The 14,868-nt window shown below is 39.2% G+C and overlaps 1 protein-coding gene across 2 annotated transcripts in view; it reads left to right on the top strand.

Annotated features, from left to right (window-relative positions):
- RORB (RAR related orphan receptor B) overlaps positions 1-12,976 on the top strand; it is a 188,547-nt gene extending 175,571 nt beyond the window's left edge. For both annotated transcript variants that reach the window (XM_012759802.2, XM_076008626.1), the window contains exon 10: positions 6,241-12,976. In XM_012759802.2, coding sequence (XP_012615256.1) covers positions 6,241-6,396 — 156 coding nt within the window. In that variant the 3' untranslated portion in view covers positions 6,397-12,976. The remainder of the gene's footprint in view (positions 1-6,240) is intronic.
- The last annotated feature ends 1,892 nt before the right edge of the window (positions 12,977-14,868 follow it).

The following is a 14,868-nucleotide window of genomic DNA, read 5'->3' as shown; positions in this document are numbered from 1 at the left end:
AATAGACTTTAAAATAATGCAAGAATAGGCAAAATTGTAGAAAACAGTTCAACAGATCCCCCAAGTTTCTAAATTTCAAATGTAGACTCAAGAAGCATAGCTCTCTCCTGGGATGGTTTTCTCCTTCAACCTACATTTATTATGAATAGGTGCTAGGTGCCAGGCGCAAGGAAAGAACAGTGCATGACACATGGCAGTTTCCTTGAGGGATCTCCCGTGAGAGGCCAGATTATTTCAAACTATTTTAGCTATTTATAATTTGCTGGCATACGCTAAAGGTCCAACATCCAGAAACTCCGAGGGTTGTCCATCAGATTAATCGTCTGTAACTGAGAAGAGAGGCTTTGATATTGCTCCTCACTTATCAAATTTCAAGTCGATGTATTAATTAGGACTCTTTGGTTACAAGTAACAGGACCCAACTCCAACTAATTTAAGCAAATAAATAAATAAATAAAAATAAAAATAATAGATATCTCATAGAACCCAAGGTCAAAAATTCAGCCACCCTTCAGAAGGTACTGGAACAAGGAATTGGGAAGCCTTCAGAATTCTCCATCTTACATGTTTATCTCTGTATAGGTATCTACTTCATTCTTCTCCCTTTCTGAATACTAGTTTTCTCTGCTTCCCTGGTCCTCATGATGAAATATAGCAAGCTCTTGGCTCCTTAGGTTACTTATAGTTTCTGCTACATTTAGAAGCGATCTTGCTGGCTCTCAATCTGATTGCAAATTCCAGCCCCAGCTGGGTCAAATGTCCACTTCCACTTTAGTCAGCCAGCCCCGGGGGGTAGAAAGAACATGCACTATGACAAGAATGCCAAGGACCAACTAGGAATGGGAGCAGAGGGCTTATGACCTGGAACAATATCTTAGATTCACAGTTATAATTCTAAAAAACCCAGGTGTCTAGGTTTGGTTCATCAAAACCCAAACAAAGAAAATTGAATGGACATGTGAAATGGACGTGTTCAGCCTTTATTTTATGCACCTTGCTCTTGTCAGTGCCCCTGAAGTTTCTTGCAATTTGATCAAACCCTTGCTGGCTTCCTGCTTCAGGTTGGAGGGCATGTTGATGGCCTGGAAGCCCACGTGAACAAGATCACTGGTTTTACCCTCCGCATGTTCCATTTTCCCAAGATCAAATGTACCAGTTATAAAATTGTGAATTTTCTCATAAAACTGCCCTCTGGAGAGAAGTGTAGGATTATTATCTCTTCTCAAACAGCCGCTTTTTCTTTCTGTAGACCCCTGTAGGTATAAGCTGAAGCTTCCTTCTTATAAGAAATGCTTGTCATAAGAAAGGGATGAGCATGAAAATGCCTTTTCATAGACCCTCTGTCTACTTCTGCCATGGGGATTATTTAAACATGAAGGAATTTCATGATGATTTAAAATTGACTACCCCCTCCATCTCCAAGTGCTTCTGGATCACCTCCCCAGCTGTTTAAAAAGTTGTTGAGCCATTAACTGCTGCTGAGGCTGCTCTGAGCTCCCTTTGAAATGGGGGTCCCCCGGCTGCAGTGCATAATATTAATGAGCAGTAAGTGACTGCCTGCTGCTTTCTCCACCAGGCCCTTCTGGGCTCTGACAAGTGCTGCTGCTGCCTCCGCAAGGCCTCCTGGCCTATCACGCCTCCGGAGTGATGGATACCCCTGCCAGCACTTCTGTTTCCTTGGCCGATTGGTGTCTTACAGTCGGCCTCTTCTGTGAGCGTAGAGACTGAGGAAGCTCTTTGCCTTTCTCAGTGCTGTCTGCTCAAGTGGGCTGGTTGTCCTTTAAGAAAAAGCAACTCTCATCATTTGGCCCATTCTATAGATGAGCAACAGGGACTGGATTCAAATCCCAGAAAAAAGGGCAGAACTGGGCCCTGAGCCAGACTCTTCTTTAACCCCAATTTTTGGCAGGAAAGGAGCAAGGGTCCGTATTTCACTTTCCAAAATCAGACACCTAGTTGAATATTGGCAGCACAAATGAGCAACGATAGAAGGATTTCGGCCATCCTTTTATACATTTGATTTCCCACACTACCTCTCCACTAAAGGAGCAGTAAGAAGCTGGGTGTGGTGGTGCACACCTGTGGTTCCAGCTACTCTCTAGGTTAAAGCGAGAAAGAAGATCATGTGAGCCCAGGAGTTCAAGACCAGCCTGGGCAACATAGTAAACGCTTGTCTTTAAAAAAGGTAAATAAATTTTAAAAAAACCAGAGAAGTGCTTCAATAATTGTAGTACATCAGATTCTACTCTATCAAGCACAGTTAATATAATGAGTAACTAACGGTGGCTCACACCCGTAACCCTAGGGGAGGCCAAAGTGGGAGGATCGCTTGATCTCAGGAGTTTGAAAACAGCCTGAGCAAAAGAAAGACCCATCTCTACAGAAAATAGAAAACATTAGCTGGGCATTGTGGCACACAGCTGTAGTCCCAGCTACTCAGGAGGCTGAGGCAGGAGGATCGCTTGAGCCCAGGAGTTTGAGGTTGCCGTGAGCTTGGCTGACACCATGGCACTGTAGTAGCCTGGGCAACAGAGCAAGACTCTGTCTCAAAAAAAAAAAAAAAAAAAAAAAAAGGCAACTTACTTGGATTGCTACAAGAAAATGGAAAACAGTATGATTTTGCCTTGCCATTTTAATAAAAGTAAGTGGCAGATTTTCTCCCCCCAAAAATGTAACATACAGAGATACTTTTGGTGCTTGGTTAAAGGCAAAGCTGGTTTCCTGCCCTGTATGTCATGTGACTGAAAAGTGTGGCCTTGACTCTTTCTCTCCTTGACGGCAGCATTATGTGGGAATGGAAGCGTGACAGCTACCACATATATCACCACTATGTGCCAGACACCACTGTAAAAAAATTGATGTTGAGTCATTTAATCCTCACAACATCCCTGTGAGGCAGGGGCGGTTGTCATCACCATTTGATGGATAAGGATACAATAGTTATGTGACTTGCCCAAGGATCACACAGCTGTAAAGGGCAGAACTAGGATTCAAACCCAGGCAACCTGACTCCAAAGCCCATGTTCTTTATCAACAGGCTAGTCCTCTCTACATACTACTTGTGTGTCCCAGGGAACTCAGGAATCCAAACTGAGAGAACAAACCAAGTGGCAACCTCCCTCTGTAGATACTAGAACTTCGTTGATATCCTTCCTCCTTCCTTCTGAAAGGGAGGTCACTTTACATTCAGCTCACAGGACTGTTTCAAATACAATATAGAATTTCCTTTTCACTTGTGAAAGCCAACTGTAAATTTATAAAACTTGAATGTCCTAAGTAGTGTTTCTTAAAGTCTATCCCATGGACCCATTACATCAGTGTCCACAGGGGATGTTTGTTTCAAACTTGGAGTCTGAGCTTCACCCAGACTTCCTGACACTGAAACCCTAGGAGTAGGTCCCAGTAATCTGCATTTTTAGGAGACACCCCATTGACTCTTATACACACTAAAGATTGACAATCATGGCATTGCATCTGGAAGTTTCAGGAGCTCTGCACATCATCAATTCGACTGAAGATGATTGTAGAAAGCTCTCAAAGCCTCTCTACGTTCAACAGCTATTTCAGGGAGAATTGTCATGTGCAAGAAGTGTTCCTAAATTGTTGTAGTCTCCTTCTGTGTGAGCCAGCTGGTTAAGAGAGCCTGAATAACTTCCCAAGGGACTCCAGTTAAGTGGACACTTGTACACTCTGTACCTATGAAAATATAGAAAAGACAGTTTTTTCACCCGGGACCCAAAGTGAGTCTTTCAGAATGGAATTCTTATCATCTTTCTTTTTTTGCATAAAACTCTCCCAGGGACTATAACGTGGGCTATGAGGGCTTATATAATCTGGCCATGAACGTGTCTCCGGCATTATCCTTACCACGACTCCAAAAACCCTGAACTGCCTTCGGCTCTCTCAGTGCACCAAGCACTGCAGCAACTTTGCACATGATCCTGGGCTCTATTATGTATCCTCTGCCCCAGCACCTCGTTAGCTCTCACTTTTCCATCAGTTCTCAGCTTCAGTGTCACTTTCTCAGGGAAGCCTTCTTAAACCTGCCTCAAGAAGTCAGGCCATCCTCTTGTCTACCACTTCTCCACCCACCATTCTTCCATGGCACTCACCATTGCTCACCATAGCTTTCAGTCTGCTTTTGACCGTTTACCAACCTATTTCAACCTGTCTCTTCCAACTATTTGGCTCTACAAATAAGAACCGTAACTGTTCTGTGCATTCTGGTGTCCAGCAGAGAGCCTGCTACATAGCAGGCATGCACTTCATTGTTGTGGGGCATCATGAAAAAAATTTAATTCATAATGTTCAAGAGAAGATTTTAATTCTCAGTCTAGAATTTATCATCAATTCTATATGACAAAGATTGCACATCTTCCGTTTCTATCCTTGTCTGTAAATAGCAGTGGAGATGGCTGGGTTAGAAAGTGTGACCCAAAAACTACTTGATTTATTCTAGATCCCTTTAATGAATGTGTGAACAGCTCTAATCCTGATGCTATTTTTAAATTGCTCATAGTGTGGTTATATAGTCATTAGCTGGTAAAAGGAAAGTTAATGAAAGAGTGGAAATTTCTGATTTTGAAAAACCACAAAGTAACTAATTATCTATTTCCTCTTTTACTTCAAAGACTGAAGTGGATTCTTGTTATTGAACGGGTTAGGGAGCACGATGAGCTTAATTGGTGATGAGATGGGTTTTATTTAATCATATTTTATCATCACTTTCAAGTGTATCTTTAGTCAGCTATATGAACTATCATGCTTATCTTTTGTAAGAGTGTTCTCTATACAAGAACATATTTCTCACAGTAATTTGATAATGATGATATTTGTTTAAGCTAATTTTGACACTAAATGATGTATTCAAAGTATTCCTGAACTATAAGTATGTTAAAAGCTGGAATTGTTCATCTCCTAAAACCTACATAGCAGTTAGCAAACTATAGACATTTTAACATATTAACTGCCATGTGAGTTGTATTTAACTAGTGCTAGTTTTGAGTCCGGGGCCTCATGAAGCATATGTAACTCACACATCTCTTTACCATGGGAGCCGTGTGGTATGCAGGCAACTCACGCTGCCATGCTATAGCATACATGTTACATGACGGGTGGCCCCCTGGGCAAAACCCTGCAGTTGGGTCATGAAACTCTTCCTTGTTGATATTCTCATTGTGACAATTAATATTGACAATTTAATTGCATATAATTCACAACAGAATAAAAAATAACAAATTTTTCATTAAATCAGAAAGGATTGTTTTGTTTTTAAAGTTCTTATTCTATTTTCATAATAAAACACCATGGCCCCAAGGAAAAAAAATTTTTTTTCTAGTGTGGCAGTCAATGTGTTAAATTATTATAAAACTTTGCCTTCTGGGTATTTTAACTCAAAAAATTACCATCGTACATGACACACATATCTCAAAACCTAGCAATTATAAGCGAATGTTCTCCTACTCATTTTTAAAGCAACTCCCTAAGGAAGCTAAGTGCCAGTGACTTCCCAAATTTTCTGTTGATTAAACATAGGTTTCATGTTTTGGAATACAATGGAAAGGGATTAGAGACACATAGTAGGTTTAGTGAGTTTGATAGCGAAGAAGTCTAGACCACTGTGGATCACACCCGGTGCAGTTTAGTTATATGTTCCTAACATTGTCACCTTCCAAACCAAAAAAGTCTAATATTCATGTCACAAAAATCTGTGGGAAATGATAAGATACTAATAATGTTAGCTAACATTTATGCTTCATGCCTACACTATTTTTAACACCTTTATAAGAATTACATCACCTGGTGTACACAGCAACCCAGTGAACTAGGTGCTATTACTAAGCCCATTTCATAAATGAACAAACTGAGACATAGAGCACGTCACAGTCGCACCATCATTAAGCTATTTTGGAACGCAGGCAGCCTGCCTACGGAGCACCCACTTGTAACTATTAAACCAGACTGCCTCCCATACATAATTTATTTAAGAACAATGAATCAGGAAGCTTGGTCCTGCTTTCTTTCTTTCTCTCTATTTTTCCCTCTAGGAGATGAAGTTGGGGGGTACATTTTGTTTTGTTTTGTTCTGAAAGAGAAGCTGAAAGTGAGCCTTCTGTCTTTCTGAACATCTTTTGCCAAAGCCACTTACCTTCATCTGGGGCCAGAAAGGACACTGATTCTGAAGACAGAGCACTAATGAGCTTCCCCCTTTGTCTCCCTCCCTGTCTCTCTATTTTGCAGTTAATAGCCAAGATACCAACCATCACAGCAGTTTGCAACTTGCACGGGGAGAAGCTGCAGGTATTTAAGCAATCTCATCCAGACATAGTGAATACACTGTTTCCTCCGTTATACAAGGAGCTCTTTAATCCTGACTGTGCCACAGTCTGCAAATGAAGGGGACGAGAGAACTATCTCATAGTCATGGAATGCATCACCATTAAGACAAAAGCAATGTGTTCATGAAGACTTAAGGAAAATGTCACTACTGCAACATTAGGAATGTCCTGCACTTAATAGAATTATTTTTCACCGCTACAGTTTGAAGAATGTAAATATGCACCTGAGTGGGGCTCTTTTATTTGTTGGTTTGTTTTTGAAATGACCATAAATATACAAATATAGGACACTGGGTGTTATCCTTTTTTTTTTATTTTTTCGGGTATGTTTTGGGAGACAACTGTTTATAGAATTTTATTGTAGATATATACGAGAACAGAGCGGTACTTTACATGATTACTTTTCCTGTTGATTGTTCAAATATAATTTAAGAAAATTCCACTTAATAGGCTTACCTATTTCTATGTTTTTAGATAGTTGATGCATGTGTAAATTTGTAGCTGTCTTGGGAAGTACTGTGCATGTATGTAATAAGTATATAATATGGGAGATATTATATATGACTATTACTTATACATGCACATGCACTGTGGCTTAAATACCATACCTACTAGCAATGGAGGTTCAGTCAGGCTCTCTCATATTATTTCCCTTCTGTGTTATATGTTACCTTTATGTTAGACAATCAGGATTTTATTTTCCCAGCCAGAGTTTTCATCTATAGTCAACAGCAGGATGGTACCAATTCAGAAATAAGCCTACAAAGGAAAAACTGTAATGCACAGCCTCTGTGTAAACTCTATTTCTGTCAGTGACATCAAAGCCTTGTCAAGATGGTACATCATGGCGGGGAAGTATTTGTAGCCATTTTCCTGTTTCAAGAATTAGGCCGCAGATAATACTGTAAGGTCTGTGACTTTTTTGACCAAACAATAGATATTTCCCATTTTTCACCAGAACATATAAAACACTTTTTTCCTTTGGATTTCCAAGTATGACAAAAAACTTGATTTTGGTGCTTATTGTGTCTTCAACTGAAAAATATAGTCTGTGGATTATGACCACCAGCAATTTTTTCTAGAAAAATGAAAGAAGCAGATCAGAAGCCAGGGTCCCAATGCCATTTCATGTCAACATTTTCTCTCCAATCATTGTTTTGGCAAAGAAGAGATAGAAAGAGAAGATACAAAGTAGATAAATAATTCTTTATATTTCTTCTCTTTAATACATTTGTTATAAAAAGTGATGATGATAAAGGGGAAGGGAGGACTTTTTATGTCCTTCTAGTCTGGGGCCTCTAATTTGTTTTTTTAACTCCAAAGTGCTATATTATAAAATGATAGCAAAAACTTAACAGATAAGGAAAAAAATATCTGTATTATTCTATGGAACTAATATTCCCCAAAACCAAAACTAATTCCTATGCAGTTTGAAATTACATCATCCATCTACCCTAAGATTGTTTTTTAGCAACTTTTAAAAGCACAGAATTACAAGGATGACATTGTGGTCATAGATTTTAGACTGCCTTGTACAAGTTCTCACTTCTCCACCAGCTTTTAGGCCTCCACCTGCTCTGTGATAAAAATCAATCATCAGAAAAGCATAAATATCAAGGCTTTTATTCTGCCTACATCCTGGAGCCCTATGCCTTTGGTATTATCTGATGCAAAATAAGACCTTTTTTATAAAGAAGGAAGCTAGGGGAGAAATTTGTGTGTAAGACAATGAAAATTATGATCTCTTGTTAAGTGTAGCCCAGCCAACAGTTCATAAAGACCTGTCCTTCTCTGCTTGTCAAACACATGCACACACATACACACACACACACACACACACACACACACACACACACCTGCTTTGTAAAGTTTCCATCAGTGGAAAACTTTTGATTTTTTTTTCTCATCTCTTATGCTCTCCTGAAGCTCATTGTTGAGAGCCATGTCCAAGATGCTTCAGAACTCCTGACTGATGATCAAAACAGCAGTGTTAGTCTTTTCCTTTTAGAAAATGGAGATTTTTTCTCACCTCATGATTGATGAATTCCAAACCAATGGGGAAAAACAAAAAGGCTTTAAAATAATGAATCTCTTTCTCAACTACTGTTATATTCAATTAATTTAACTACATTGAACCAAATTACCTTTGGTTCTAAGAAGACAGCTGTAGACTGCTTATTATGCTGCTACAGGGACTCAATTCTTTTTGGTGTAAATGTCACTCCTGCTAGCTCTTTGTATAAAGAATTAATTCCAAGAGTCATATTTCCTTCTAATGGAAAGATTACTTTACTGATTGCTAGGAAAACAGGGTAATGGAAGGCACTCAATTAAAGCAAGCCATTTCCAAATGCAATGTATGTTTTATGATTGGCTTGTGATAGGCGATGCTTAATGTGTCTACTTGGTGTTTCCCTTTGAGCTTTGAACTTATGTCAAACTTTGTTTTCATTGTTCTGTTGGCCTAGTGTTTTCCATTGTCAGCCTGTAATTCCTGCTCAGTTGCAAAGGGAATCATTTGTTTCCTCCAATTTACCTTGGAGGATTTAAATTGGCTCAATTGATGAAGTGGCTGAGAATTTTTTCCTCCTTTGTCCCATGGGTGATGTAGGAAAAAGATTGTTCCCCACATTTGCCTGGGGAGGTACTGGTTTTGAATTTGTGTCGTTTCCACTAGTGCAAGCATTTCATTGGGACGACATAAACTTTTTGAAGCTTGGGGACAGGAAACAGAGCTGGCAACTGAACCAGAACAAAACAATGGAAACCAGTATATACTCAGCCCACTTCAGCTGAGAGAAGAGATTGAGATTGAGAGATTTGTAGTTTGGGCCACAGTTGCCAAATCTCCTCTTAAAAGAGAATCAAGTCATGTTTGCAATGGTAGCAAAGCCTTAAGAGGCTGCCCTTTAAACATGTCCTAATGCTATTATACCTGTCAAGGTATTTAGAAATTTTGGTGAAAACAACTTTCTTTACATGCAATCCCTAGCACTTTGTCCCTTCCCCATGAGGACTAAAAAATGTTCACAACACACTCATGATAAAATGTGCACTGGAAGAAAAAAATTCATGATCTGTACTTTTCACTTCATGCTTCGTAATGACAATCACTGCTTGATGCAGATGTTGCACTGTATCCACTCAGGGATGTTTTCATTTGAGAAAAAAAAAAAAAGGTACATCAAGAAGTAGGAAAAAACTAAAAAAAAAAAAAAAAAACAGGAAAATGACAACAAAATATAAATAGGATAAATTAAGTATGCCAATGAGAGAACCTCTCTGACAAGGCTTTCAGACCAACAAGCGGTAACTTCATGTTGTAAACTGAATTTCCTTTTATTATTTGGACTTGCTGAAAAGTTGCACATGAGTGAAGACAACTTAGCCTCATTTTCTAAAAATCTGCTAAGAGCCAAATAATCCAGCTGCCCCATTCATAGGAATACTTATCCCTCAGCAAATCCAAGCTTCCTATACAAATCCTGAGCAAGGAAGAGACAGAAATCTCACTGTCGTTAGATGGAATTGACAAGGGAATGAAGCTGTGTGAACGCAAACTCCAATGTACCTGTGATCTGTAAAAGAAAGGGAAATTTGGGAGGGCAAATAGGAGAATAAGGGACTCCAAATCTGGTCTGACATCCCCCATATACCCCTACTGCCCAGGACTCAGTGCATCTTTGTGTTCTTTTTTCTGTGGCCCTTTTATCTCCAAAGACTGAAAGCTGAGGGTGGAGATGTATTCTACAAACAATACCCTTTCTAAATTTCCCTTGTTTGAACAATGCCTTCAGGGCTGTGAGCTAAAGGACCTACGAGTAGGTAAAAACAGAGAATAAAATGGTCTGTTGAGTGATTATATTTCTGTGGCAGAATCTAAGAGACCCCTAAATCATAATGAACTCTGCACACTAACAAGAGTTGCCAGGGAGGCCTCAGTGCATTTCCTGTCATAGCTGCCTTGTGCAACTTGCAACTCTATAGCAGTCAAGCTAACTGTAGGAAACCATACAGATCAACTCACCCTCACTCTATCTACAATGCTGTGTGTACCAGACTTGAATGCAAAAAAAAAAAAAAAAAAAACAGTACTTAGGTCCCAAAGACAACCCAAAATTTAACAGCTTATTTTTCCTAAAAACTTCAATGAGATGCAAATAATGTCAGTGCTGTTCTATGTTCTTTCTTTCTGATTGTTACAGAAGCAAGGAAAATTTCTATTAGATATTAGAAGAAATAATTTCTTCCTGGCTCTTTTTTCTTTGTAAACATTTATTTCCAATGAGATTACTACAATTGGCACTAAATTCAGGCCATGGACATCTGTGCCCTGATAGAACCACCGTGCAATAGAACAACAATAAATTTAAAGTGTGTATCCGTAGTGAAACTTCCCTCAAAATCCCCTGTTAGAAAGAGGGGGGAAATGCCCCTCATTTGCGTTAAACAAAGCACTGTTTGATATTCTAACTGCTGGTATAAGTAGCAATTAGAATAAAGGCCTGATGTGGGAAACCATGGGAATCTTTCAAAAAAGAGCTGACACTCTATTTTGGGGGGGTCTCAGGACCAGAGTTAGATGTCCATTTAAAGCAGGGGTTGAAAATTCCAAAGCCTAAAAGGGCCAGGGAGTCAATGCAAATGAGTTGAACAGCCCAGTGGCAAGTTAGCTAGGAAATGTCCCATCTAAAAGGGGACATTCCCTATTCAGCTGAAGTTGAGTGTTGCTAGAGCTTCTAAATTTTATAAAATCTCTCAAGTTGTAAATGATGGCAGTTGATTCAGACCTTAGGACAGACCAAAGTCCCTGGGCAGAAGAGGGCTCACAGGCCACTAGCTTGCAACTTCTGGTTTAAAGTAAAATCACTACTAGGGCCCTGTTCAGCTGGAGCAGGTCTGGTCAGATTCAACCCTGGATGATATTAGAACAATATTAGTGTTTTGGCCGGAGGGGGTAGAGATCTTGCCCTTCTGATATTCAATTTGGTTTCCATATTTGGACTATCACTACTAGAGGACATAGTTAGAGGTCAGTTTAAAAAAAAATCGCAGTCTAAAAATGGTAACAATTCAATTTAATGATGGTTTATAAAAGACACTTCAATTTGTCTTGCACAAACTCCCACCTTCACAGCGTCGGGGGGCTAGATTTCTTGCCACTTTTTTCTGAAAGTCAAATGCACAGTTTTTTTTATGCTTTGGGGTCGTAACGTGTTTCTTTAACTGTGTGATTTGGGTACCTGCAACAAGTTTTCGTTTTCGCTTAGTCATATGTGAAGAATTGACTCTATAGTCGTGCTAATGCAGTCCTCCGCTGTGCCCAAGTGCAGACCACGGATTCCTATGCAGCAGACGGGGTTGTCTGTTTGTGCACTTTTTTTCCTAAGCTGCTGAAATTCCTCTGAAGCGAATTGGCCATAGTAATCTTTGCCTCCTGCGCGACTGCCTCCAGGGGATCAGAGAAGGCAGCTCAGTGATTGTTCTCACAGCCAAAAATAAAGCACAAGGGTTACTGGAATTGCATGAGCCCGGTTCAGGGAAGCGCAGGGTGTCTGCACCCCAGCTGGGCGGCACTATCCTTGTTTTCAACTCTACCGTTCTGGCCGTGGCTGGTGGCAAGCATTTGTCAGCCTCTGTCACAGCCATATGTAGACACACATTAGGTATGTCTGAAAAGCTACAAATCCCACATCCAAGCACAGTACCGTCTGCTTCATCTGATTAACACACACACACAAGAAAGAAAAACTACACCCGCAGAAAAACTGAGTATGTATTGTAGAAATGTAGAGGAAAAATAAAAATATTTTTTCAAATGTAATTACTTTTAATATATGCTTGTGGAAGGTCTAATACAATGTATGCTGTCTCTGTAATTTTTGCTGTAAATAACTGGGGACAGTGAATACACTGATTTTTCTATGTCTCTGTTTAAGCATAAGACTTTGTAACAATTTTTTTAGAGGGGGAAAAAAACCAACAAAGAGCAAATATGTACTTGCTTCCTTTCTGCGTGTTATATACTTCTCAGTTTTTAAATGGAAACTGATTGTAACAGTTTAAGCATCCTGACGGGTCATTGGTGTTAAGTGTATGCTTCTTTTTGTAATACAACTGAGAAAGGGACAGGGCTGTCAATTAAATCTGCTCCAAAGAATTTGGATTGAAGATTGGCCTAAGACCTGCAAACGCTATCTGAGCTAAACAATATGAAAAAAAGGAAGTGAAAAAAAAAAATAGTCAAAATGTTGCCTGAGTTAAGTCATCTTTCCTTGTAACAAATGGCTTTGTCCAAATCCTTTCTGCATGGACTAGCTTAAGGCAAACAAACTCCGCTTTCCGATGAACAAAATATTTTTATACACGTTTATTTCTTATGAATAACCTGAGGTCAGACCACTCATTCGCTGAAGCCATAACTGACCTGCACCAAATAAAATGTTGCAAAGACCTGGGGGAGGGCTGGGGAGAGACTGAGAGGGAAGAAAATCTAAGGCGTCATGAGCTGTAGCAACACAGGCAGGAGCAAGTCCATGAAACTGATGCTTTTCCTGCATCCCAAATATGACTTTAAAAGGCTAGTATTTTATGATGATTGATTTATAATAATAATAAAAAAGATATTTAGATTTAAATGAGACTTTCCAATATTTTTGAAATCCCCGATAATGCTTCCTTGCTTTTAGGATTGAGAGAAATGATTTTCGTATACTTCCAACATTCAGAGATTTAATGTTATTACCTTAGCTCCAGCCTACACTTGCAAAGTGCAGAGCGACTCTAAGTCCTCCAGGTTGAAACCTTGGGCTGTCTGGGGCTTGGCTGTATCCACTAACCACTACTGCACCTGGGGCAGCAGCATGGGAGGGGTGCAGTTTGCATTTCCTGAGCATGTACACCACTGCTGGCAATGCACAAAAGTGGCATTGCCACAAGTATGTAAAATAAAAGTATTCACTCTAAAAAGCATAGTAATTCTACTTTTTTAAAAGAATAACGCCTCTTATAGTCACCATTGATTTTTCTGGACTTTAATTACATTGTTACCATGTATTCTTATCGTCCTATAGAGGCAAAAGGCAAACTACGAATAAACCCAGTGACATATATAGTTTTAAAATCTACAATTTTCTGATCTCTCTCTCCTTGTTTAATATGTAAGACCTAATTTCTGTGTATGTGAGTAAAACTGCAGCCTGAGTCATTTAGGAAGTAAGCATTGAGTTTTTTTAAATTATAAATATACTAGAATAAAACAGCACTCCCTAACAATTAAAAAAGAGTTTTCTATTACTTTAGAATGTAATAGGTTTTTGTCCTTATTTTATGTCCTGTAAATTATTAGTTGAATACTGTTAGCATTCCCAGATAATGCACACATGATTTCTGAATGTTTTCTGTAAATGACAATCAATGTTTATGAAGTTCCCTCCTTTAATGCTGAACAAAATTAAAAGAAGAAAAAGAAAAAAAAAGTCTTGCCTAATGATGGTTTTCTTTCCTCGAACAAGGGTGGAAAAGTTAGATAGCTTTAGCTTTGGGTTCTTACCTTCAGAATTGTTCTTTTTCCAGTAAATAATGGGTAATTTTTTTTCTGGGAATTCTTGTGTGGACCTGGCCTGAGTTAGAAATGTTCATTGAGAAAAGACCCAGGCTTCATTCTAGCCAAATAGCTTACCAAGTTGCAATTAAAATGAGAGCAGCATCTCTCAAAGATAACAGCTCTCCTTTTCTGAGCACTTTCAGAAGAGGAATCCCCAGCTAGCAGAGCTATAAGCAATTCCCCCACAAACACTTTGTTGAAATAAGTTGAAGCAGATTTGAAATGGATGTAACAATCCCTACATCTGATGAAAGCTTTCAGATAATAATTAATGATTAAGTCTCTGAGTCTGATTTTTTTTTTTTTAACAAAGCATCACCAAGCTGTTCTGCTACCAAAATCAATACCCACCAACATATGAATGCTCTGAATCTTATTTGGAGCTGAAGTAGGAAGCAATTGAGGATAATCACAGACTCACAGTGATGTTGAAAAAGACAGCTCTAAGAGAGGCCAACGATTTTTCAGGTGCTTGGAAGTTGCTGCAGATTGGGGTTCTGAAATGCTCCAAAAGCAGTATTTTGAAGCAAGATTTAACAGCTTTTAAAAGTGAAGGCATTGACACAAACGACAGAATGAGCCTCAGACATCTTTCAGTAAAATTTCTCCCAACTTTTCCTGCTCTTCGGTACCAATGAAAACACTTGCAGTAGGTTTCACACCACATCTCTATTCAGGACATCTATACACCATGTGGCCCCGATCAGAGGAAACGGAAATAGAGAGCTGCACTGAGATTTCTGTGAAAGTACCATTTATGTCCTAGGTTGTTAATGAGGTCTTTGAGTGCCTAATCGGAGATGACAAACATACTATCTCAGTCTCTCCCAGGCTCATGTCAATTGTCACTAATGATTGGTCACAAAACTCTTTACAGTGATCTGAAGTTTTTTTCAGAAACTTAGATCTAGGCAACATCAAAAT

The sequence above is a fragment of the Microcebus murinus genome, chromosome 12 (assembly GCF_040939455.1).
Source record: "Microcebus murinus isolate Inina chromosome 12, M.murinus_Inina_mat1.0, whole genome shotgun sequence".
Taxonomy (NCBI): domain Eukaryota; kingdom Metazoa; phylum Chordata; class Mammalia; order Primates; family Cheirogaleidae; genus Microcebus; species Microcebus murinus.
This window is presented reverse-complemented; position numbering and strand designations above follow the sequence as displayed.